We start from the raw sequence: 26,769 nt of genomic DNA on the forward strand, positions 1-26,769 counted from the left end.
TCTTAATGAAGTTTCTCTGACCAGACAATTCACCACCTTCCACCTTAATCCTCGTAACAAACACATCTGTTAGTGTGCAGTAAAGTCACAGAGTCTTGGTATTAAAATAAGTAGATAAATAGAACAAGTGCTGCAGGCAAGCAGAAGTTCTGGGAACCTTCCATCGGAGTCAGAGCTTTGTTCGTCTTCCTTGGGGCAAGAGTGGGGTGAACAGCCAGCCCACGGTCTTTTCCTTAGTTCCGTCCTATCTTGACGTTTCTTGGCACAATGACTGCACAGAGTTGCCTGAAGCATTATTTATAGTACTTTGTGGAGTAATTTTGGCTCTTGATAGCTTTTTGCCTTGACCTTAGAACCTAATCCCCACTGATGAGTGGCCACCAAGTTCTTAATTAGTTATCTGTGTGCCTTGCTCTATCCTCTGGACAAATTTAAAAAGTTTCCCCGTGTTCTCCCTGATGCCTTTTGCCATGGTGATGCTTGGAAGTCATCGAAGCAGATCTGCTGCGTAGAAGGGCCCCAAGAGGAAGCATTTTCTGTGACTGCTGCCTGGCCCCCTGTGTGTCTCGGGGGCAGGCAAGTTCCAATTCCTCTGTATTTTTCCAGGGTCTTGGTTCTATTGAATGAGAAAATTTTACACATGAGTTAAAACAGACTCATGTCCTTGGGCTGGATTGGAAATTGGAGTTCAGACTCTACAAGTCTGGTTGGGTCAGATGGGTAAGAAGTGTCTGGGTTTACACCCTGGGCCTTTGTCTTCCCATTCTCTAGAATTGTCTTTTTCGGGAGTGTGGACAGGGGGCCCAAATTCTAGGGTCCTGGCATTATCTAAATTCAGAATATGTTTTTGTTTTATGTCCTGTGTGGTTGGAAAGGTACATTTTTATCACAGTTAAGTTACATTGTGGATTGCATAAGTTTTGTGGGCCTAGGAACCTATTTCCCATGTATTTTCCTTCAGGATAAATGGATTTTGAATTTCAAACAATTGAACTTTTTGCTGATGAACTTTTGAGACACAATCTACTCTTGGGTGAGAACTCACTTTCTGTGATTACTTGTGTGGCATAAATATTGGTAGGAGGTCAGCTGAGAGGCCAGAGTTGTCTAGGAGGAAGGCCTGGGGTTCATTTCAAGCATTGCTAGCTTCATGGAGGATATTGGCACTTGACGAGGCAGAGGCGAGAGTGGAAGGGATTTCCAATACAGGGAGCTGCATGAGAGGAAGTGGGAAGGTGGATGGTTTTTATATGAGCCAGTGGATCATCAGACCCAACCAGAATGTTGAGAACACACTGGAGAGTAACTGAAAATAAGGTTGAATGGATAGAGGGGCTTGGGTTACTTTGGAGCCTAAAAGCCAAAGAGATTAGATGGGACAAAAACTCCATCAACAAGACTTGGGGAACAAAAGAGGTTTGGAGGATAAAGAAGAGGAGAACATCAGAGATGACCCTTTGGGGTTGGAGCCTTGGTGGTTGGAAAATCAGTGGTCCCTTGATGGATGAGAGGAAGTTAGTATAGGGTCGGGTTGGGTGGGCAGGAATGAGGGGACAGATGGGTTCATTTGGTTTAGAATTAGGCCTCTTTGGACTGAGATAGGATCTGTGTGTGGGTGTACATTAGAGAGGAACAGCTAGAAGAATTTCTAGCCAAGGGATGGGAATAGTGATTCGTGTATTATAGTTAGGTATGAGAGACAAGATGGCAACTCCTACCATCTTCCCAGTGAATTAGGGGCGAGCCCATCTGCTTAGAGGGAGAAAAGAGAGAAAATTGGATGCCCGGATGGGAGATGAGACCTGGAATCACACCACGGGGGGGGGGGGGGGATCGGACCAGGAAATCAATGAACTAATTCAGGAATTTTCTGGAAACAGCCATGTCCTATGCTAGGTCTGCATGCTGTACTCACCTCCTGACTAGGATCTGAAGCAACCCCCACCCAACCCTCTCCCCCAACACCCTCCCTAGCTGGGATGGAGATCCCCAGCAGTGGGAGTGACTTGCTGGCATGGGGGCGGGGGGATGTCTCGCAGGCAGTAGATAGCAGTGTTAATGATTTAGAGAGTAGTACAGATGGTGGTTTGGTCTGAAAATACAGATGGTGGTTTCATCTTAAAAACTAGGCCAGCCATTCTCTTACCTTGCTCTCTTCTCTCATTAAAAAAAAAAAAAAAAAGAGCCAGGCAGAGTAGGAGGGGGTATGGAGTTGTGGCCTTATGTGAGGATCGGTGGGAATATAAAGGAGGTACAGTTTGAATCCGCAAGAGGGTGGGGCTTTCTGTTGCTACAGCACATGCAAATGCTGATTATTTGCATCTCATTCTTAGTAGACTGGGCAGACTCTCCACCTATGACCAGAAGTGAGGGATGTTTCCACAGCTGGACTAAAAGCAAGACAAGATTTAGAAGTATTTGTTAATGCAAGATGAACTGTTTCAATATTAGTAGAAAAATATTTTGACTTAATTGCCTTAGGCATGTTAATCATTTCAAGTGTACTCTGGTTCCTTTGCTTGACTTGAGCGATTGCCAGGGATTTCTCTGGGCAAAATGAAAAAGTAGGAACTCTCAGTAGGTTCTGTTCCATGAACATTGAATCACAGACCATAGACATAGAATTTAGAGCTTTTGGAAAACTCCTTGAAGATGAGGAGAGTCCCCTCAGTTTACAGTGGAAGAGTTCAGGGTCAGGGAAGTGAATTGGGTACTGTCATTGGAGGGTCTTGGTCCTCCTCAGAGCTCCTGGCCCTGCTGCCTCATGGCTTCACTTCGTATGAGTTTTCAGTGGCTGATTCCACTGCTAGCTGAACAACTCTCAAAATCACACACTTGGATAGAACTGTTGGGCTGCGTCATATCATTGGGCTGCTCTCAGGTCACGTCCTTCCTGTCACCCTCAATGGTGGTTGAGTAGGATGGCAGGAGATGGGGTGGGGAACATTACCTGATGGGGCCTGTAGGCAAGTAATGTTCTTTGGAGGGAGCCACAGTGTGGCTGCTTGCTTCCTGGCTGCTGTCCTTCACTTGGAATGTACTCTCAACACTGAGTCTCTTTGGCGAGAGCCTGTCAAGTCTTCAAGGGCCAACTCACACACACCTCTGGGAAACTTCAAGTCACCTTCCCCTACCTCCACCCATTGCTTCCTTTCTTTAAGAGTTTTACTAATTTGTGGGATCCCTGGGTGGCGCAGCGGTTTAGCGCCTGCCTTTGGCCCAGGGCACCATCCTGGAGACCCGGGATCGAATCCCATGTCGGGCTCCCAGTGCATGGAGCCTGCTTCTCCCTCTGCCTATGTCTCTGCCTCTCTCTCTCTGTGTGACTATCATAAAAAAAAAAAAAAAAGAGTTTTACTAATTTGTGAAAAATTAATCTGAAATACTTTACTTACATGGAAAAGCTGAACAGTCTGTAGGTACTAATAGATTCAGGTATGTGAACTAGGTTTTCCAGTTTACTAATATGATTTGGAGGGGTAAAAATCCAAATACTTTTGCTATTTATTATAGTTAGAAAGTACAGAGAAGTGATCATTCATATCTGTCAGTTTTTCTAAAATGAAGAGTTTGATCCTTGTGTGGGAACCAGAGAACAATATGCACATTACATCTACCATTGTCATTGTTTTCTACAATAATTTCAGACTTAATGCTCTTATGCTGATAGAATGGGAAAGGCTTCCTCAGGACTGTAAAACCCAGAAACTATAAGAGATTGAGAGATTCAGCACTTCAAAATTTAAAACTTTTGTATATTTAAAAATTAAAAGGCAGGTCAGAGATGGGGGAAAATATTTGCAATAGACAGAGAAAGTGGTAACTGTTCATGACTCAAAAAGTGAATAAGAAAAATCTTTGAGCGAGAACTATGAATGACCAGTTAACAGAAGAAGGGAAACAGTTGGGGGGAAAACTTGAAATGATTATTAAAGCATCGAGATGCCTTTTTATCAGATGAACAAAAATTAAAAATGTTCAGTCTTGACAAAAGTTCAGAGTGGACACTTTCTACACTTTTGGTAGGAGTGTAATTATTAAATTGGGAAATTGGCAGGGCAGTTCCAAAATTGTAAATATGCACCTCCTTTGATCCATCAATTCCATTTCTAGAAATGTATCCTACAGATAGACCTGCTTGTACAGATTTATATAGAAGGCTTTTCAAGATAACATTAATTCTAATAGTGAAAACTAAAAAAAACTCTAATTTTTACCAAAGGAATGAGTAAGTGGATGATGGTATATTTGTACTATGTAGAGAAAGCATGTGTGTATATGTATACCTGTCAATTTATATATATAGGCATAAGAAAAAATCCAAGAAATAGTAAGCGAGGAGCACCTGGGTGGCTCAGTTAGTTACCTGTCTGCTTTCAGCTCAGGTCATGATCTTGGGGTCCTGGGATTGAGATCTGCATCGAGCTCCCTGCCCTGCAGGGAATGTGCTTCTCCCTTTCCCTCTGCCCCTCTCCTCTACTCGTGCTCGTGCTCTCAGTCTCTCTCTCTCTCTCAAATGAATAAATAAATAAAAATCTTAGGAAAAATAGTGAAAAACAAACTGCAAAATGGTATGTATAGTATGATCTTTCAGACTAAAAACAAACAGCTTTATGTGTTTGTTTGTTTATAAATACAAAAGGACCAGGAGGAAGGATCCTTTTTTTTCCTCTTTTCTTTTCTTTCTTCTTTCTTTTCTTCCTCTTTCTTTTCTTTTTTTTTTTTTTTTTCCTCTTTCTTTTCTTTTTTCCTTTTCTCTTAGGAAAGATACATTCCAAGCAGTTGATTTGAGGGGAACAGTTTTGGAAGGTTTTTAAACATTTTTTTAAAATTTTTATTTATTTATGATAGTCACAGAGAGAGAGAGAGAGGCAGAGACACAGGCAGAGGGAGAAGCAGGCTCCATGCACCGAGAGCCCGATGTGGGATTCGATCCCGGGTCTCCAGGATCGCACCCTGGGCCAAAGGCAGGCGCTAACCTGCTGCGCCACCCAGGGATCCCCTTGGAAGGTTTTTAGAATGAGCTTAAAACTGCGTTTTGTTTTGTTTTGTTTTGTTTTGTTTTTTTAAATGGAATACAAATGTATAGATGCTATGTAACCCTGTAATTTCACTTCTAAAACCGTTTACTGAGAAAATAATCAGAGGCAGCCAAAAGTTAGTATAGAATCATAATGCATTGTAGCATTGTTTGTAACAGCAACATATTCCAATAGTATCCTGTGTTGAAAGGGTTATGTTATGGAAAATTCATTTTATGTAGCTATTTAAAATCACCTGTAAAAGAATCTCTATTGACTTGAGGAAATACTTAATAAGCACAGTTAACATCTAGAGAATGCTTAATTTGTATCAAGGACCGTTCAGTGCTTTACATAAATTGTTTTATTTAATCTGAAGTCTTTTGCAATTCCCATTTTACAGATGGAGAAACAGAGACTTAATTATTGTAAATAATTTGCCTGAGGGTCATACTCCTAGGTTGGTGGAACTGAAAGCCAAAGGCCTCATTGATACCTATATGCTAGATCACTGTATAATCTTGCATAAAAACAGATTGCATGAATGCATATGGTGTGTCTTATTTTATAAAAATGAATCTTTCTGTGCCTTAGTTTTCTGATGGATAACTTGAGGGGGATGGGCTAGTGCAATTTTATTTTCCAAAGATCGCGATTTTATTTTAAAGATTGACATGCATTTACATGTAATTTTTCTAGATTATGAAAATATTTGGAAACACCTAAAACTGGAAAATAAAAATTACTGATAAGCAAAACTGACATTAAAACAGTATTTTTGTTTGGTGTATGTGTGGAATGAACATTATTAGAAAAAAAAAAAGGGATCCCTGGGTGGCGCAGCGGTTTAGCGCCTGCCTTTGGCCCAGGGCGTGATCCTGGAGACCCGGGATCGAATCCCACGTCGGGCTCCCGGTGCATGGAGCCTGCTTCTCCCTCTGCCTATGTCTCTGCCTCTCTCTCTCTCTCTCTCTCTGTGTGACTATCATAAATAAATAAAAATTAAAAAAAAAAAGATTTGATTAGTTTGCTTGAGAGAGCGTGCACACAGCGGAGGGAGGCGCAGAGGAAGAGGGACAGACGAGCACGGAGCTCATTGTGGGCTCCATCTCACAACCTTAAGACCATGACCTGAGCCAAAATCAACAGCCTGACTCTTAACTGGCTGAACTACCCATGTGCCCCTGGAATGAGGAACTTGCAAAATTGGTTTCTGAAAAGTTCTTATTAATTATGTTCCAACCATTAGTGCAATAGTGGGTTTGTCTCAATGTGCCTTTGACAGCATCACACTTTAATGATGGAATGATGGCGTTGATGACCAAAATTGTTTCACTGATTTGTTTCCCAGCCGTTGTTTTTGATGAGTTGAGCTTTTTTTGTTTGTGTGTTGGCCACTTGAACTTTTGGGTGAATTGTCTGTTTATGTATCTTGTGATGATATATTGGGAATTACCTATTGATGATATGTATCTTCCTAAACCTGACCATTTTTAAGACCTTAAGAAAAACTATCAGTCCTTATTATAAGGGGAAGTTTCACTCTCAGGTGGAATGCATTTTTCTTACAGGGATGAATTGGTGGTCTGTGCTTAAAACCTGATTTCTTAACCATTTGGGATTGATTTGGCCTTAAAATTTGAGGAATGGGGCACCTGGGTGGCTCAGTGGGTTTAGCATCTGTTCGGCTTGGGTCATGATCCTGGGGTCCTGGGGTGGAGCCCTGAGTGGGGCTCCCTGCTCAGCAGAGAGTCTCTTCTCCCTCTGCTTCTTTCCTTGCTGCCTCTTTCCTTCCTCTCTCTCAAAAAATCTTTAAAAAAGTAAAAATAAAAAAATTTTAAGGAATGATTGGCGAAAGGTACATAGCATTCTTTGTACTACTTTTGCAACTTACTGCGAGCCTCTAATTATTTCAAAATAAAGTTTAAAAAAAGTTCAAGGTATGCTAAAACTCAGGCTCCCTCCTGTTAGTACCTCTACCTGGCCTTGATCATTCTGACTAGTAGAGCCAGTGGGAGGTGGGAGGGAGCAACATTTGACAACTGATCCAAAGCCAAATAAGGGCGAGGGAACACTGCCTTTTTTTGTTTAAACTTGGAAATAATGTCAAAATTTTAAGTGGTTGCAAAAATAAAAACTGAATAAGGAGCACTATATACCCTTTCCCAGGTTGGCCTGTTGTTAACATTTGACCCCATGAACGTCAGTTGTTGAAATGCATTTATGTGGGGACCACACCACTAACAAACTATTTTCTTACCCTCCTTCCAGATTCCCAGCACCAGTCTCCTAGGTTCCAGGCATTCACTGAGCAAAAACATCTACACCCAGTTTTCAAATTCCTCAAGAATCCACAGGGGTTCTGTTTCCTAAGATTTAAATATAAATCCAAATGTTTAGCCTTTAAAGGTTTTGAATAATCGATTCCCTGCCCCTAAACTCAGATATTCACCTTCCTGCCAGGTACCACAGCCACAGCTAACTGAGCTGTTGACCCACCCTCTTGTTCTAACTTGTTTCTGTCCCAAGTGCCTTGCCATTGCATTCATATTTCATATCTGCAATATTCTTTTCATGTCTAGGCCAGAGACATGACTTTTCTGCTTTAAAAGAAAATATTCCCAGACATCTTTACTTGATTACCACCACCTGATTGGGGCAAGCCTGTTCTAACTTTTTATTTTACTTTGGGGTCTTCTTGCTTTCAAGATGTCATACACAATATCCACCTGTTATCTCCTGAGTTCCCCACAATGGGTAGCATCGGTGTTACCCTTTTTCGGCCTCCATGGGCCTTGTGTGGCTGTGCTGGAGGTGTGACCTGGTTTTGAATGAGATACTATGAACTGAACTTGGATTTCATTATTGGAACCAGCTAGCAGTCTATAATGCAAAATTCTAATTGGGTTGATGCATTTGAACACCTTTCTCCTCCATAGTTACGGCACTTCTCCTGGGTGGGCTTTCTTTGTGGTAGGTAGAGGGTCCATGCATTGGCTGAAGAGGGTGGACAGTCGAAAGCCTGTGTTTGAGGTACAAGACCCTGCTGGGTTGGAAGAGACTTTGGAGTGTGGGTCTTGGAACCTAATAACTAATGGGAAAGGCATTCTGAGTTTCTGACAAAGTGCCTTGGAAGGGTTGCCTGTGCTGGAAGCAGGGTACTTTCTTTCCTCTTTCTTTTCTTTTTTTAAATGAAACTAAGGCCAGAATTAGTTCATTATCTATAATGTCAATATTGATTTTTGTTTGCAAGGTGGAGTAGTAACAGATTAGAATGGCTGCTAGCAATTCTGAGCTGCTTCATTGAATTTAAATGAATCAAGAGACAGCTATTAAGACGCACCTGAAATTTTTAGGCTAGATCAGACCTTCCCATTATGGTCGATTTGACCAGATTCAGCTGTTTCCTCTGCAGCATCAAGGCGTTAAAATGGGAGTTTTAAGGCCTCGTCACTACTTTTTATAAAAACCAAATCCGGGATCCCTGGGTGGCGCAGCGGTTTGGCGCCTGCCTTTGGCCCAGGGCGCGATCCTGGAGACCCGGGATTGAATCCCACGTCAGGCTCCCGGTGCATGGAGCCTGCTTCTCCCTCTGCCTGTGTCTCTGCCTCTCTCTCTCTCTCTCTGTGACTATCATAAATAAATAAAATTAAAAAAACAAACAAAAAAAAAAACCAAATCCTATTTAAAAATACACAGATAAGAGGTATTAAGCCATCCTCCACCACACAATGCAGCTTGCCTCTTTTCCCCTGGCAAGAGAAGTTTTTGAATTGAAATTATTGACTGACACAACCCATGCTAGCATCACATATCCAAGTGCAAGTTTGTTCAGAGGCAGCAAATATCCAACATGCTGAATTTTACAAAGACAAAGCATTTTAATAATGATCTTGAAGGATTAGTGATGCTCCTGAGAAATGAGGCATTTTCCAAACAGGCTTGCCTCCTAAGATTTGCTATATTACTGTGCACTCTTTCTCTGGAGACTGGTTCAGTTTTCAGTCAAAATTGTTCTCTTCCCTCCGTATTTCTCTCCTCATTTTCCTTCCTCCAGCACTTCCTCTAATCTAGTATACGAATTAGAAATTAATAATAATGGCCACATCACTACTTTTTTAAAGATTTATCATTTTAGAGAGTGTGTGAGCTGGGGAGGGGCAGAGGGAGAGGGAGAGAGAATCCCAAGAAGACTCCCTGCCAAACGTGGAGCCCGATGGGACTCAATCTCAGGACCCCGAGGGATGCCTGCATGGCTCAGTGCTTGAGTGTCTGCCTTTGGCTCAGGTCCTGATACCACGATCCAAGTTCTGCATTGGGCTCCTTGCAGGGAGCCTGCCTCTGCCTCTCTCTTTGTGTGTCTCTCATGAATACATAAATAAAATCTTAAAAAAAAATAACTCAGGACCCTGAGATCATAACCTGAACCAAAATCCAGAGCTGGATGTTCAACCGTCTGAGCCACCCAGGTGCCCCTCACTATTTGTTTTAATGTGAGAGGACCAAGTGGATGAATTGCTGATAAGTGAGTGACCTGGAAGGAGCTATTTTCTCCGTTTATGGCTCTGTAGGATCCCAGGATTGACTTGTTTCAAAGACAATTGGAGGTAGGAAGGGCAATTTTTTATTAGAAAATTAGCTACCCCCCCTCCAAATCACCAGAATTCAGGGATGTTATTATATCTGAGTTAATAAATGCCAACATTGAATCTTGAAATAGCTTTTCATTTTTCATTATATAGTCTGATTTATTGTTGATTGGTTTTTCATGGCCTAATTAATGATGCTAACCTTTTTGAGTGACTAGAAATAAAATAAATTTCATGGATGTTTCATATTCTAACCTTGACTGTACTAAGTTTGAGAGACTTCATGATAGGGCAGTTGACTAATGGCTTCCTGTTTAAAGCCCTTTTTTTTTTTTTTTTTTAATGAGTTCAGATTAGATGGGAGCTAAGCCATCAGTTTATTCCTTGTCTTTAGTCTGGACAGAATAGAATCCTGCATAAATGCTAGGGAGAAAAGCCCTTCTCTGAGACTCTCACAGTCTGTTAATTTATTTATGTAGAGAGCAAGCATGTGCCTTAGGGGGGAGAGGGACAAAAGAAGAAGGAGAGAGAGAATCTTAAGCAGACTCCATGTTGAGTGCTGAGCCTGATTCAGGGCTCGATCTCTCGATCCTGAGATCATGACTGAGCCAAAATCGAGAGTCGGATGCTTAATTGACTGAACCACCCAGGCACCACTTATTTATTTATAAAGGAGGCTTTCTCAGTCTTAATTAGAACAGTGGCCATCTTTACAAGGCATAGGAACTTTGGTGGAGAATTGTAGTCAGGACCTTAGGAAAGACCCATCAGCAAAAGTTTGAAATGTCCTTTTTCTCTGAAACATAAACCTGACCAAGGCTAAGGTTCGAAGAGCACTGGTGTCTAAACAGCTTTTTTTTGGACCCCCAAGAAGTATGGGAACATAAATACAATTGCGTTTGTTATCTTAGAACGTAACCATGGGTGAATGCTAAGTAACAATGTGAACTTTTTGAGTAGAATTGTTTTAGTTGGCATGATAACTGGTTCATACTTTAACCTTGACTGTACTAAGTTTGAGAGACTTCATGATAGGGAGGGCAGTTGGCAGTTTTATTATTTCATTGTAAAGTTTTGAATGAATATTTTTAAAAACATTTTTTATTTTGAATTTATGGTAAAATGCACATAGCATAAAATTTTACCGTATTAGCTGTTTTTACATGTACAATTCAGTAGTGTTAAGTATATCCACATTGTTATGCTACCAATCTCCGAGCTTTTTGATCATACAAAACCAAAAATTTGTACCCACTGAACAATTTCCCAATTCCCCCACCCTCAGCCCCCGGTAACTGCCATTCTGTGTTCTATTTGAGCTTGACCACTTGAGATACCTCAGGTAAGTGGGATCATTCAGTATTTGTCTCTTTGTGACTGACGTACGTTCTTCACTTAATGGAACGTCCTCAAAGTTCTCAAATCTAGGGAGGGCCCCCTTTGCCTCTCGTTCCCTCGTTGCTGAGTAGATGTAGTAGCTCTTTATGGTTCCAGCTCATTGTAGAAGGGTCTTCAGTTAGGGCTTCATCTTGGCCAGGCCTGAACTTTGATTTCTGCTCAGGAGATCATTAAAATTAACGTTCCAATTTGTCAGAGTCGTCCAGTGTTTTGAGGGCTAGAGTGGCTTGTCTAGAGCTCTTCTCTGGGTTCCCATTTGCCTTAGTCTCAGCCTGGTTATTCTTTTCCCAGTGGTTAAAGTTTCAGTGCTTTCCAAAATTTTTTTTTTTCTTTTTAATGTTGAATTCAGTGTTAGTTGTTTTCAGCAGAATGGTGAGCCTGGTGATAGACATTGCCTTCCTAGACACCAGACCTCTGGCCTCAGTTTATCAATGTTGCCTCTGCTATCCACATTCATTCTGGATGTGGTTCTTCAGCCTCACTTTGCTCATGACCAAATCAAACTTTTGCTTCAACACACCTCTGGCAGGAAATCCACAAATCCACCTACGTGGCAAGGGGAGCTATAGGCCCACCCCTCGTAGGACTCAGGAGCCAGTATCAAAAAAGCCCAGGGCCCTGTGATCTGCTGGTGACTTTGGAAGAAGGAGACCTCTTGGGAAGGAAATTTCTTTTTCTGGCCTTTCAGTTGCTGAGGGCTTGATAAGGTTTTCTCCTTTTTTGAAGTCCGGTTATAATTGAGTTTGTACCAATAGTAGAGGGCAGGAGCTAGTTACTTTTTTTAGGATACTAGATTGTCAGATGGATAATGAGATGACTCTTCATTTCTCCATGCAGCTGGTCACATGCTGGTGGGTGAGAACTGAGCTTTTAGTTCCTGGGAGAGCTGTCTGTGCTGGAGCATAGAGGGCGAATGCCAAGTCCAGGACAAAGCAGTCCTAAAGAATGTGCATGACATGCTGGAGGAGGCAGTTTGCTGTGGTGAAAAAGACATCAGGACACCAGTGTCAGAAGCCCACGTCTAGGGGCACCTGGGTGGCTCCGTGGTTGAGCATCTGCCTTTGGCCCAGGTTGTGATCCCGGGCTCCTGGGATCAAGTCCCACATCGGGCTCCCCGCAGGGAGCCTGCTTCTCCCTTTGTCTGTATCTCTGCCTCTCTTTCTGTGTCTCTCATGAATAAATAAATAAAATCTTTTTTTAAAAAAAAAGAAAAAACCCACATCTAACTGTCTCTCCCTTCCCCCTTCTCAGTGCTGTGGCCTTAGACAAACCATGTTATCTTCCTGGGCAACAGTCAGGTGCTCTTTGCTCTTGATCTTGGTTGTCCTGCAGGGCTGTGGCTGTGGGAGGATGGGTTTTTCTGGACCCAGCAGCTAGCCATCTGGAGAACAGAAAGGTGGGTGCTTGCATTAGCCCCCAAGGATGGAGTGACCACTCAATGGCTTGTCTAGAACCCAAAACCATTGACTCTGGTCCCATTTCCCTCAAGTATCCAGCAGTTTTGGTCTAGAAGCAGTTTTTCTTTTGCCTCATCCCCTCATTTTGCAGATGAGCAAACAGGGTCCTGAGATTTTCTTGTATTTAAGCAATAGAAGTGCTGCTTTTGCCTCACAGGGTATGTTTTAACAATGTTTTACCAGATACAACAGATAAAAATAAGCATACAAAAAACCCCAAACTGGTTAAGTAGAGCAAGGCTTTGGTCAGTTCGGATGTGGGGGAATTTGTGCCAGATCTCTGACACTGCTACCCAAGCTCTGGAGAAAGACACTGGATGTTAAGCCAGGCTGCCTGCCCTTAGCTGGTACCTGGCACTGAGCTCTCCTTGGGGTCCAGCTTGAGCTCTACTGGCTGACATAGGCCTTGAGACAGTCTGATGAGAGATTAGTAGAAGCCCTTCAACTGCCAAGTCAGGGGGCCTGACTGTGTGAAGGAGGATTGGGCAAGTAGGCCCCTGATGGTGGTCTATCCTGGGCAGGTGCCTGCTCATTTTACCACAGGCTGCTGAATACACTACTATTTTCTCCCCTTGGCTGCTGCCTGGACCTGACTTTGTCTGCAGATACCCAGGCCATCCCACCCTCAACTACAGACAGGCCTCTCCGTTCTTGCCTTGCTCCCCCAGAGGAGCGATTCACACTGTTCAGCCCCCCAAGTGATGCTCTGCCTTTACACCTGTGCCCACAGTCATTTTAACACATGGCCACTGCTACCCAGGGAGCAGCCTCAGAATAGCAGAACCTTATAGGTCATCCTTTATGTTATTAAAGCAATCTAAAGATTTTATTTATTTATTTGAGAGAGAGAGTGTGAGTGGGTGGGGGGTGGTGGCAGAGGGAGAGAGAATCTCAAGCAGACTCCATGATGAGGAGGGAGCCCAACCTGGGGCTCAGTCTCACAACCCTGAGATCATGATCTGAGCCGAAACCAAGAGTAGAACACTTCACAGACTGAGCTACCCAGGTGCCCCATTATTATTTTTTTTTTAAATTTTTATTTATTTATGATAGAGAGAGAGGCAGAGAGACAGGCAGAGGGAGAAGCAGGCTCCATGCACCGAGAGCCCGACGTGGGATTCGATCCTGGGTCTCCAGGATCGTGCCCTGGGCCAAAGGCAGGCGCCAAACTGCTGCGCCACCCAGGGATCCCCCAGGTGCCCCATTATTAAAGCAATTTAAGTGAAGCTTAGTTTTTCAGCCTACTGAGAATTATCAAGTATCATACTTTTCTTTTTAAATTACCTCTATAATTTTCTTTTTAAATTACTCTTATAAAACTAGGTGAAAGTTAAATGAAAAACATGTGTTGCACTTTGGTATTTTTCTTCTTACTAAGCCTATAAACCTGTTGGTGTAAAGATAACCAGGAAGGATTGTCCTATGTCTTTTCATTTTGCCTTCAGCTGCTGGATTTAAATTGCTTTGTCCATAAAGATCATTTCGTTTTCCTGAATCTCCTGGGGTAGGAGAGCCTGAGGGTCATGGTGAGCATGGGCAAAATTCTGTTGGAAAGTTTCTGTGAACGTAACTTCTCTTAGGTATTGATGCTAAAAAGGCGTAGTTTCAGATGTGTCCATGTTGTGACTGTGCTCTTGGATGGTAACTCTCCTCATTATTGGGGTATTTTCTGTTCTGGTGACCTAGGATCACTGACCCTCTACCCCCACAAAAAGTTTACTTTTTCTCTTGTTGGTTGTATCAGGTGCCAGCATTTTGAACATGAATATTTGACGGAAGACTCAAATATAGGAATTCTTCATACTAAAGAAACAAGCAAGCAATGTAACATTGATTGTCTATTGTAGATTACTTGTATAAGGGTATAATGTTGGGTTTTATACAATCTATAAACATGTAGGATTTTAGATTTGGAAAGAACTCTTGATCCTCCATTTTACAGATGAAGATTCTGAGAACCAGAGAAGTTTTGGCTTGTTCAAGGTCCCACAGAGTCAGCTGGAAAAGGAGCAAGTACCAGAAGCCCTATTTGCCTGCCAGCATATATATACCAGCAGCTCCCAAGGCTGCTCTTCCACTCCCCATGATGCCGCTCTTGTACTGGTGGTCTCCCACTGCTCCCCAGCACCTACCCACCCTCCTGGAGGTAAAGGATAGACCCATTTGGCAGGACATATCATGCCCATGCTCATCTTCACACCTTCTCACTGCTTTCTGATCATGCCCCTTCTTCCACAACCTGCCCATCCATTTATTATTTTATTTTTATTTCTTTTTTAAGTAGACTCCACACCCAACATGGGGCCTGAACCCATGGCCCTGAAATTAAGAGTCATGTGCTGTACTGACTGAGCCAGCCAGGTGTCCCTTACCCATCAGTTTTAAAAGTTGAGCAGGTGTCCTGTTTCCCACACTGGTCTCAGCCTCCTCAGAACACCTGAAGTTCATTCCGCAAGTGTGTTTTAGCTCCTTTGACAGGGTCTCTTTCCAGATTGTGGTATTAATTTCCATTTTGTAGGGTCACGATGTGTGGTGTCCAGTAAAGGGGCCTTTAGTGAATAGGGAGAGAGGTAATGTACTAGATGTCACAGGGGCAGCTTGGTGTCTTCTGTTTTGCTCCCCAGCTTTTCAGCTGTCTTCTCCCCAGCTGGTTGCTAAGCTCCAGAAGGGCAGGAAGCATAGCTTCCATGTCTCTCACCATAGCCCTTAACAGAGTTCTTGGTTGGTGGTAGGTTGCAGCATTGATACTTAATTTCCCTGCCCTCTGAATCCTGGTTTCAGTTTAAAATATGTTTCCTTTATCCTGAAGCCCCAGAATATGGCCATGTCTTCATGGCTCCCTAAGTACTCTGCCGTTTGGGGAATAAAGAAGCCAACAGGTGATAGCAATTCATTTAGAGATTTCCCTTTCCACCCTTGGAGACTTTGCTGCTGCTTTGCAGTGGCAGGATACTATGAGTCCTGGTGGGAGAAGCAAGCCAAATAATTGTTAGGATTGCTGGGAAAATAGCAATGGAAGCAATAATCCTCCTGGGTTGGCTTTTTATAGCTAGAAAACAGTGGTGAAATTTTTGTTCCAAGATCCTCAAAATCATCAGGCTGCTGCATTCTATCCTGTTGGACTTCCGAAGTAATGTTGGTGACATCTATTGTGCGGGTATTCCAAGTGTTGAAATATAGAATGGCTGGTAGAAATGAGCCAGTTAAGAGGGAGGAAACGATTACTCAGATGTTGTGAAGTCAGATAGATTGCATGGCATTTATAGTACCGGTTTGTAGTTTGCTCATAAAAGAGAATGCCTAACTGGGATTTATCTGGTGAAAATTAAACCATCAAACCTGCTCAAGTGAAAAACCGTGGCCATCTGCCAAGTAAAAACATAATCACCATTTGGAAGTGAGCTTCATCTGTGCTCCAGTGTGCACATGACAGCCTCTCCTGTGGAGAAAAGGCTTTCTGACTTCTGGTTTCCTTGCTGTTTCCACAGAGCCTGAGCCCTCGTGAAGCCGGCAATGACAAGTCTGGATGGTCGCCATGCCGAGAAAACCATTGACATGCCAAAACCATCAGCCCCCAGAGTGCACGTGCAGAGGTCCGTGTCCCGAGACACTATCGCCATTCACTTCTCGGCATCCGGGGAGGAGGAGGAGGAAGAGGAGGAGGAGTTCAGGGAGTACCTCGAGGAGGGGCTGGACGACCAAAGCATTGTAACGGGGCTCGAAGCCAAGGAAGACCTTTATCTTGAATCCCAGGGTGGCCATGACTCCACTGGCCTTGCCGCCCAGCCCATCCTGGCAGATGGACTGTCCGTGTCCCCTGCCATTTTGCCCGTCTCCGAGAACACTGTAAAGCTGTTGGAGTCCCCTCCTCCAGCAGTGCAAGTATTAAGTACAGTGCCATTGGCTCTTTCCCCAGGGTCGTCTTCGTCAGGGCCCTTAGCTAGCTCTCCCAGCGTGTCATCTCTTTCGGAGCAGAAGACCAGTTCTTCCTCCCCGTTGTCCTCTCCTTCCAAGTCTCCAATCCTTTCATCCAGTGCCTCATCCTCCACGCTTTCCAGTGCAAAACCCTTCATGAGCCTTGTGAAGTCCCTGTCGACCGAGGTGGAGCCAAAAGAATCCCCACACCCCTCGCGGCACAGGCACTTGATGAAGACATTAGTTAAGTCTCTGTCCACAGACACCTCCAGGCAGGAGTCAGATACCGTGTCCTACAAACCACCCGACTCCAAGCTCAATTTACACCTGTTCAAGCAGTTCACACAGCCGCGAAACACAGGGGGAGACTCCAAAACTGCACCTTCTTCCCCACTCACTTCTCCCTCTGACACACGCTCCTTTTTTAAAGTGCCCGAAATGGAGGCTAAAATTGAGGACACGAAGCGCCGCCTTTCAGAAGTCATATGTGAGCCCCTTCAGCTCCTCAGTAAAATCATCGGGGAAGAGAGTGGCAGCCACAGGCCCAAAGCCTTATCTTCAAGTGCTTCAGAACTCTCCAATCTGTCCAGCCTGAACGGCCACTTGGAAAGCAATAACAACTACAGCATCAAGGAGGAGGAGTGTGATTCCGAGGGGGACGGCTCCGGGAGTGACCCCAGTGTCCCCGGAAGTGACCACCCCAGGTCCTCGGATGAGCCCTCTCGAGAGGCGGAGCCTAAAGCATCCCAGGGAAGCGGTCTGAAGGACTTAGGCCTGAAGACCAGCTCTCTTGTGCTCGAGAAATGCTCCTTGTCTGCCTTAGTGAGCAAAGAAGATGAAGAGTTTTGCGAACTGTACACCGAGGACTTTGATTTGGAAGCGGAGGTGGAGAGTACAGTTGATAAGCTCCCGGATGTCCCTCTCAAGCCGGAGGTGCTGGCAGATGATGGTCTGACCCTTGACAGTGAGGACGAGGCCCACTTGGCCGTGCAGCACCCAGAATTACCAGTGAAGACACTGGGCTTCTTTATAATGTGTGTCTATGGGTACCTCATCCTCCCTCTACCCCACTATGTGAGTGGACTCTTTCTGGGAATTGGTCTTGGATTCATGACTGCGGTTTGCATGATTTGGTTTTTTACACCACCAAGTGCTCATAAATATCACAGATTTCATAAAAACCTACAACACCGGAACACAAGATCTCTGGAGATCAAAGAACCAGAAATACTAAAGGTAAGTCTCTGCAGCAGCTGGCGTGCACACGTGCTCTCTCCCATCCAGCCTGATTTTAAATCCAACTTCATTATTTTAGTTGATTGTTGTGGGTTTTCACACAGCACTGTTTTTAAGGCTTTTAGATCTCCCTGTTTTTGGGATGCCCGAGAGACTTCTCTGGTAAATCTCATCCTAGTTCAGGTTTTACCAATCCACCAAGTAGTTTTTCAAGGATCTCCGCGATGCTAGAGAGTAGCATTTACATCCAGTTTGTATTTCAGTCTTTAAACTTTCCAGGGATTTGTTACTTGCTGAGGATTTGTTATAGCTAAGACTGTTAGGATTGCCTATTCCTGAGACCCTGGAGAAGGGTTCAGCACTCCCGGAATGCCAGAGAAGGAAAGGAGAAAGAGAAGGCAAATTGATGTCAGTGGCTGGTCACGGCTGGCACTGCTCTTTCCTATGTGTGCAGTGAGATGTGGGCTGGAGAAAGAGACCTCACTTTCCGGTGCATGACAGTTTCAGGTTGGGCCTCTCAAGGGGTGTCAGGTTGATCCATCCTGGTGCAGGAAGAAAATATTAGAACTTCCGTTCACATTTACTTTTGCATATTTAAAAAGCTTCTGGGTTTTGTGTATGTGTCTCAAAATATACACAATATATAGTTGTAGCTTATATAGTTTGTAAGTCATAGGCACACATACACGTTATATATATATATATATGGGGTTTTTTTTTAAAGATTTTATTTATTAATGAGAGACACAGAGAGAGAGAAAGGCAGAGACCCAACACAGGTAGAGGGAGAAGCAGGCTCCATACAGGGAGCCCAATGTGGGACTCGATCCTGGTACTCTGGGATCACACCCTGAGCTGAAGGCAGATGCTCAATCACCGAGCCATCCAGGTGTCCCTATATATGTTTTTTTAATTGTGGTAAGATTCAAATAACATACAGTTTACCATCTTAGCCATTTTAAAGAGTACAGTTTAGTGGCATTAAGTACATTTGCGTTGCTGTGCACTTTATCACCACCACCCACCCCTGTAACTCTTATCATCTTGTACCACAGAAGCTCTATACCTATTGAACAGTAACTCCTCATTTCTTCCTTCCTCCTAGACCCTGGCAACCATAGTTCACTCATCTTTGATTTTGAATACTCTTTGATTTTGAATAAAGTGGAATCAGACAGCATTTGTCTTTTTCTGTGACTAGCTTATTTTATTTAGTATAATCAGAATTAGTCAGAACTTCCTTTTCTTTTAAGGCCAAATAATATTCCATTGTGTATATATGGTACATTTTCCTTATCTATTCATCCATCAGTGGACACTTGGGTTGCTTCCACGTTATAGTTACGCTGAATAATGCTGCTGTGAACATGGGTGTATATAGATAGCTCTTTGAGATCTTGTTTTCATTTCTTTTGAGTATATACCCAAAAGTAGGACTGCTGGATCAGATAGTAATTCTGTTTTTATTTTTCTGAGGAACTGTTGTACTGTTATCCACAGTGGCTATACCATTTTAGCTGTCCTACCGAGAGAGCACAAGAGTTCTAATTTCCCCATATCCTTGCCAACGCTTGTTTTTTGGTGTGTTTATTTCTTTGTTTTTTGGTAGTTTTTTAGTAGTTCAAAGATGGTTTCATTTTTGTTATGAAAATATGTATGGTTGTTTTGATCGCATCACTGAAGCAGTAAAGGCATCCCTGGGATGCTGAGCACCTATAGTGAAAAAGGTGTTTGGTACATTCTCTCATTTAATTCTCATCCCAACCCTTTTTAATTAGGGAGTGCTCATGAGGAATGGAGGCACAGAAAGTTAGGTTTCTTGCTCCTGACTAATAGCCTGTGAGTGGTCGGGCCAAGCAGTACTAATTATTCTTTTAAAGAGGAAGATGTTTTGCCCTAACTTTCCTTAAATGCAGTCATGGACTGACAAATTATCTTATGCTGTTTTATGAATATTCTTTCTGATTGATGTTTGAACAATACTGATTGTTTTGGTAATTCTTTTTCCTTCTTAGCCTTAGCTTGTTTGGTATGGCTTCATTACTCTTGAGGAAAAGTTATATTTTAGCCTGAGTTCTTTTGTTGGGTATACAGGGCTGTTTTTTAGAAACCTGGCTAAATACTTTATTTTTAAAAAGGGACACTACTACAGATTAGAAGGGTAGGTTGTATATTGTAAGCCAAAGACTTCAAATGTAAATGTTTTTTGGGCCAATTAATTTTACTGAGTTGGAGATCATACTCTTGGGAACCATTTTAAAAATATGACAACTTTAAAGTATTTAGCAGTGTTGACATTAAATTTAGGACTCAAATGCTGTAGTGAGAAAAGGAAAGTATGCTGGAGTCTAACTTCGAGCATCTGTTTTGTTATATTTTCTCATTGGACATTGTGCTTTACTTTCTATATGAGGTAGGATAACACTAGCTATTTTAACAAATTAGAAGTTTGTATCTTGCCTGCGAAACAGTTCAGTATGGCTATTCCTGGTGGGTGGGTGGCCATCCGCACGTGTTGATTCAGAGGCCCAAGTTCCTTCCAGCTTCTGGCCCAGCAAACTTTCTCAGAAATCCAGATAGTAAATGTTTTAGGCTTGTGGGTCATGAGTTTCTGTTGCAGTCACTCAACTTTTTATTGTAGCAGGAAAGCAGCCACAGACAATGTATAAATAAATGAGTGTGGCCTTGTTCCAATAAAACTTTGTAGAAATAGGCCTCAGGCTCAGTTTGTTGACCCCTGCCCTAGGGTGTTAGAGTTCTTTCATTCAGCTGGCAGAAGGAGAAGGAGAAAGCAGAAGAAGGCATACCTTCTGATGATGCCTGGACCTGAAAGTGACACACGTGATTTCTACTCACATTCCGCTGTTAGCTAGTCACATGGTCCTCCAAAATGTCCGGGGTTCTGGGACTTGGATGAACAGCTTCTTCCCTGCAACAGCTAGAGGAAGAAAATGCCCAAAGTTTGAAAGCACAGCTAGCCTTCTCTGCCTCACTTTCATAGTACTTATAAGAGCCCTAGTTATATGCGTGTTTATTGTTCATCTCTTCCAGTAACCATAGGTTTCATGAATGCACAGGCCATGTCCATTGTATCATTGTGTCCTTAGCACCTGGCACATATTGGGCACATGATAAATAATTATTGGATGAATAGGTGGGTAGATGGATGGATGGTGAATGAGTGAATGAATGAATGAATGAATGAATGAGGCTTTATTAGGAAATGTAACTGGTGAGGCAATATTGACCCTGTCATCTCCTAATGAAGTTGCTTTTTATAAGAAATCCCTGTTACTTAAGGAAAAAATGTAGTCAGGTTGAAAGGGGTAGTCTTTTAAGAAGACAAAAAATAATTACTAGAAAATAAGGTTATGAAGAGTTTTTTCTTTTCCTACTGCAGTGAAAAGGCCAAGATGGTCCATCTTTGACAGGATCTGGAAATTGGTGTTTACTGTTTAGAAATCATCTGGCAGCAAGTCTGCTTTTCTCTTACCTGCACTCATACAGTGGGGGCCTCCTGAATTCAAGGGAAAATGACTGCTGGCATCTGCCGAGTCGAGTATTAGAGAAATGGAAATGGTGGCAGGTTCTAGATTTCTGCTGTCTAGATTTATGGCTTTAAAAGAGATGTAGATTGTCCCGACTCTGCCTTCTGTGTACAATTAAAAAGGGGACAAACTGGGGGAAAAAATAAAATAAAAGAGATGTAGGAGATTGGCCTTGGTTTCTTTATGAAACAGATCTGTGAACCTGTTCTAGGATTGAAAAAGCCACTTTTTGAAAATAGCTTGGTTTAGGGAATTAGCAGTTTTGAATTATTTTCTGTGGATCTGGTACTATTCCATTGGCTTTTATAGAGGATGTAATGGTGCAATTATTGAGGGAAGGTATGGAAACTTTTAAAAAAAAATTCACAGACATAGGCTATAAAACCTGCCTGTGATAAAGATCTCTAGTATAGAGGCACAGCCCATTGACAGTGATCCTACGCACTTCATGCCCTAAGCAGACTCTTATCTGGGAACCCCATGAACCAGACAGGCCGGAGAGTTAGTGCTCCAGGACTATTTTAGGAGACTGTGTGTTTTTAAACTTCTGAGGCATGTAAGTTCTCATTGATGGGTCCAGGACTGAGAGTCGGAGTCCTAAATTGGCTCCATAAACAATTCAGAAAGCACTGCAGTTTTTCTTCAATGAGACTTCACATGAAGATGAAAGGAAGGAGAAAAGTAAAGCTCTTTTGTACTTTATCCAGGTGATTTTACCATTCCATCTAGTGTGGACATTTGTATTTTAAAATGACCCTGCTACAAGGGCGCCTGGGTGGCTCAGTCAGTGAAGTGTCTGCTTTTGGCTCAGGTCACGATCCCAAGGCCCTGGGATTGAGCCCCAGCATTGAGTACCCTGCTCAGTGGGGAGTTTGCTTCTCCCTCTCCCTCTGACCTCCCCCTGCTCATGTTCTTGCTCCCTCTCTCTTTCTCTCTCAAATGAATTTTTAAAAATCTTTAAAAGAATGACCCTGCTGCTGTGGTGAGTATGTAGGATGGAGAGCCACAAAGATTGGTTAGTGGCCAAGGAGTAGCTGTTCTCAAAGACTGGTATGTAGCTGATTTGGCCTCATGACCCTCCACTATCTCTCACTCAACCCTGCCAGTCAGCAGCTCTCTCCACTGGCACGGAAGCAGTCAAAACCTCCATGAGGCCAAATAGTTGTCACAGAGCCCACAGAACGACTCTTAGAGCCTCCTCCAAGGCCTGCTTGTTCTTAATGTTCATACATTAATCTTCATACTTGATGAATTCATACATTCATGCTGATGCTGAGAAGCGGCAAATAGGAGAAAGGTGGCTAGACAGGCACCAAGTGACAAGTGGAATGCGTGAAAGCCAGTGGGTGAGACCAAAATGTTAGGAGACGCTAATGTGCCTGAAAGCTTGGCAGCCTGGGTTTGTTAGCTCAAGGCAGAGCCGTGTGTGTGCTGCAGAGTCCCAGGGCTTCATTTTGAGCAGCAGCTCCTGTGTGGTAACCTTCTGGGAGGTTTACTTTGGGTGACTAGCTAGATACTGTGAGTTGGGAACCCTGGGAAAGAGTAGGTTTGGGCATGGGGAGAGTGAGCCATTTAGCGTTAACATTGCATTTGGGATATTTGTTTTTCCTGAGCATTCTTAAGCAAATTGGTTGCTACTTCTCGAAGAATGTACTTGTCACTTGACCAGGAGTGTACTTAATTAATTCAGTGCTATTCCTGCTCACTGATGCTTCTACATGTCTGTAATGATAAGTTTCCTGAAGATTTCATAAGGTTCTTGGATTTATGTTTGCCTATATGACTCATACAGTTTTGAATTATATTCACAGGTAAATTCTTTATCTCAGACTTTCAAACCACTTGCAGAACACAACAGTAGAATGTTGGTTTCTGGAATGATGATCTGTCTCTTTTTAAAAGATATGACCCAAAAGGCCGACTAAAATTATGTTTCCACCATTGCAAGACTAACAAATGAATTTTGGAGAACCTTTTTTCCTTGGGTTATATCACATTTAGATTTTTAGTAAGAGGGATAGATTTTTTAAATAATTGCATTCTCTAAATATAGGCTTTGGTTTTGATATGTAAAAATAATTTTGTTGGGAGAACATTATTTTTTTAAAAACATTTCTTTCTATATTATACTGAACTGAAAATATCCTGCTCCCGTAATGGGTCACTTGATTTTTTTTTTCTTAAGATTTTATTTATTTATTCATGAGAGACACACAGAGAGAGGCAAAGACATAGGTGGAGGGAGAAGGAGGCTCCCTTTAGGGAGCCTGATGTGGGACTCCATCCTGGACCCCAGGATCACTCCCTGAGCTGAAAGGCAGATGCTCAACCACTGAGCCACCAGGCATCCTGTCACTTGAATTTTATGGATGGCTTTTATAAACATGGCTATTTCCCAGCATCCCTTGTCATTTGAGAAGTATCAGCTGCAGGCAGCCCTCACAAGCAGGTACCCGTGTTTTAAAATTGGTTGGAGAGCTAACTCTGTAGAAAATGCTTCCTGAATTACATAGGAACAATGTGGCTAAGGAGGTCAGGTGACTACAGAACAATTTTTTTTCTTGAACTTTCATTTTCTAACTTTTTATTGTAGAAAATGTCTAGCATACACAGAAGTAGAGAGAATAGTATAATGAAACTCCATGTACCCAACACCCAGCCTCATCTTAACAATTATCAACATTTTGCCAATTTCTCACTCAACTTATCAGCTTATAACATGACTAAGCAGTAATTCCAGTTCACTTATATATGACTAAGTTTATAGCATCATTTCCTTGAGAAAATGTATTTTGAATTCTGGCTAGGTATTTCAGGACTATGCTTTTTAGTTTTGTTGTAGGTTTTATGTATGGGGTGGGGAGAGAGACTGTGGGTACAGTGGGCCTGAAAGTTCTCAATAATATTTTTTGGAAGAGTAGGGTATTAACCATGGAAAAAAATCAATGCTAGATATCTTTTCACTCTAAAATTTATTTTAACGTATAAAAAAGGTACTAAGTTCATTGAAGACTATTCTTATTATATAATAGTTAGCCTGTGGCAGAGAGGGACAGAGGCGGAGAGAATCTTCTTTTTTTTTTTTTTATTTGGAAGCAGTGTGCATGTGCGAGGTGGGGGTAGAGAGTAGAGGGTGAGGAGGGAATATAGGAAAAGCTGACTCCACACCCAGCACAGAGTCAATGCAGGGCTCAATCTCACGACCCTGAGATCATGACCTGAGCTAAAATCGAGTCACAACACAACTGACTAAGCCACCCAGCCACCCCAAAAATTAGCTAAACTTTAAGAGGATATTTGTATCCCCAAAGACAAGGAAAGGAGGTTCCTGAGGTTCCTGAGGCTGCTATTGTAAACTGTTTCATTCTTTTGTTTCATTTCTTTCTTTCTTTCTTTCTTTTTTTAAGATTTTATTTGTTTATCATGAGAGACACAGAGAGAGGGGCAGAGACATAGGCAGAGGGAGAAGCAGGCTCCACACAGGGAGCCTGATGTGGGACTTGATCCTGGGATTCTGGGATCATGCCCTGAACCTAAGGCAAACCCTCAAGCAGGCATCCCTCTTTTGCTTCTTTTCAATGGTCTCCAAGATGAGTTGCTGAAGACACTATCCACGAAGAAAGTATTAAAGTCTCTATTTGTATATATTGTTATTCTTTCCATCTAAGAAAGTAAATAAGCATTGCTAATATTTAACATACAGATAATTTCTAAGTATTTCAGCAAAGGTCAATATATGATTATCAATAAGACTATTTGAAATATGGGGGATCCCTGGGTGGCTCAGCGGTTTGGCACCTGCCTTTGGCCCAGGGCGCGATCCTGGAGTCCTGGGATCGAGTCCTGCGTTGGGCTCCTGGCATGGAGCCTGCTTCTCTCTCTCTCTCTCTCTCTCTCTCTCTCATAAATAAAATATTTTTTTAAAAAGACTATTTGAAATACAGATTTATATCCATTATCATTAATGATGAGCTTTACCCTAAGTATATATTATTATGCATTGAGGTGTCGGCTGAACAGAGTACAAAGCTATCAGGAAGGAAAAACTAAAAATTACCAAAAGGCTAATTATTTCATCTTTTTCTCTTAATTCCTATTTTTTACCCTTCATAAAAGCTGTAATATGATAGAATATATATATATATATAACTTATAAGTAAATGGACATATTGTGGATATATACTTAAACTTTTTTAGCTGATAGGAGGTATGATCTAAAAAGTTTAGAGGCTACTAAATTATTGGCTTGCTAATCTATTGTTTTATAATTTCAAAACTTGTTAATATGATTTAATGGTTATCATGTATTAACATAAATAAGACCTTGGTTATTTTGGTTCATCTGAGATCGTGTTATTTTTCTTTCAAATTTGAATGTCCAGAGGTGCCTGGGTGGCTCAGTCAGTTAAGTGTTCAACTCTCTTTTTTTTTTTTTTTTTTAAAGATTCATGAGAGACAGGCAGAGACTTAGAGGGAGAAGTAGGCTCCTTGCAGGAAGCCTGATGTGGGACTTGATCCCTGGACCAGGGATCATGCCTTAAGTTGAAGGCAGATGCTCAACGGCTGAGCCACCCAGGCGTCCCTAAGTGTCCAACTCTTGATATCAGCTCAAGTCATGATCTCAGAGTCGTGAGATTGAAATCCCATTGGGCTCTGCAGTGGGTGTGTAGTCTGCTGAAGATTCTCTCTCTCTCCCTCTGCCCCCCTCCCCAATTTTTTTTTTTTTTTGAATGTTCATTTTCTTACTTCTCCTACTATTTACCAGTATGTTTTAAAAAGTGTTCTTTGGGGCACCCTGGGTGGCTCAGCGGTTTAGTGCCACCTTCAGCCCAGGGCATGATCCTGGAGACCCAGGATCGAGTCCCACCTCAGGCTCCTTGCATGGTGCCTGCTTCTCCCTCTACCTGTGTCTCTGCCTCTCTCCTTCTCTGTGTCTCTCATGAATAAATAAAAACTTTTTAAAAAGTGTTCTTTGGTCTTCTGAATTGGGTAGATGCTACCCTGGAGGATAGGAAAAGCTGAGATCAAGGCCATTTTGCCAGGCAGAGTCTGTGCCTTTAGCTCTGATTCCATTGCTTCTAGTGATGTGGCTGTGAAGTAGGCAGTTGGAGGATGTGGATGGTATTGATGCTGGTGCTTCTCTCCCCTGATGGGCTTTTTTTCTCTTCTTGATGAGGTCTTTTAGAGTGTTTATTTTGAATGTTGATTATTTGCTTGAGGCAATAATTCATAGCATGAAGTCTATATGTCTGTAGGTTTTTTTTTTTTTTTGTCTTTTACAGGTAAAATCAAATTTGTGTCTAAAGTTCTGTAAATTTAAGGAGACTGTTCCTGCCATATTCTCTAAGTCCATGATCTGTGAGATCATGTTTTGACTGATGACTCCAGTTCTAAACCATTAACACATCAAAAAGAGTTGAAACCTGCAAAGAGAAAACCTTGCTTGTGTTTTAGTTTTGGGGACGACAGAAAAGTAATGACTTTTTTATCTTCCTCAGAGATGATTTCCAGCAGCAGGGGCCCCAAGCCCTGGCTCCATCCTTCTGTTTAGGATTTGCTCCTTCCCTGATAGGCTAGATGAAGGAATGATGCAGGGGAGCTGAGT

General features: G+C 42.5%; 1 protein-coding gene across 7 annotated transcripts in view; it reads left to right on the top strand.

The window, feature by feature from the left end:
- The window catches only part of TEX2 (testis expressed 2), a 101,775-nt gene that overhangs the window by 27,765 nt on the left and 47,241 nt on the right, over nucleotides 1–26,769 (top strand). For 5 of the 7 annotated variants that reach the window (XM_025436757.3, XM_025436762.3, XM_049114590.1 and 2 more), the window contains one exon: nucleotides 15,954–17,616. In XM_025436757.3, coding sequence (XP_025292542.1) covers nucleotides 15,979–17,616 — 1,638 coding nt within the window. In that variant the 5' untranslated portion in view covers nucleotides 15,954–15,978. Of the gene's footprint in view, nucleotides 1–14,407; nucleotides 14,612–15,953; nucleotides 17,617–26,769 lie in introns of all 7 variants that reach the window. The other 2 variants (XM_025436758.3, XM_049114589.1) reach the window with 1 other exon arrangement.

Source organism: Canis lupus, chromosome 9, assembly GCF_003254725.2.
Source record: "Canis lupus dingo isolate Sandy chromosome 9, ASM325472v2, whole genome shotgun sequence".
Classification (NCBI taxonomy): Eukaryota; Metazoa; Chordata; class Mammalia; order Carnivora; family Canidae; genus Canis; species Canis lupus.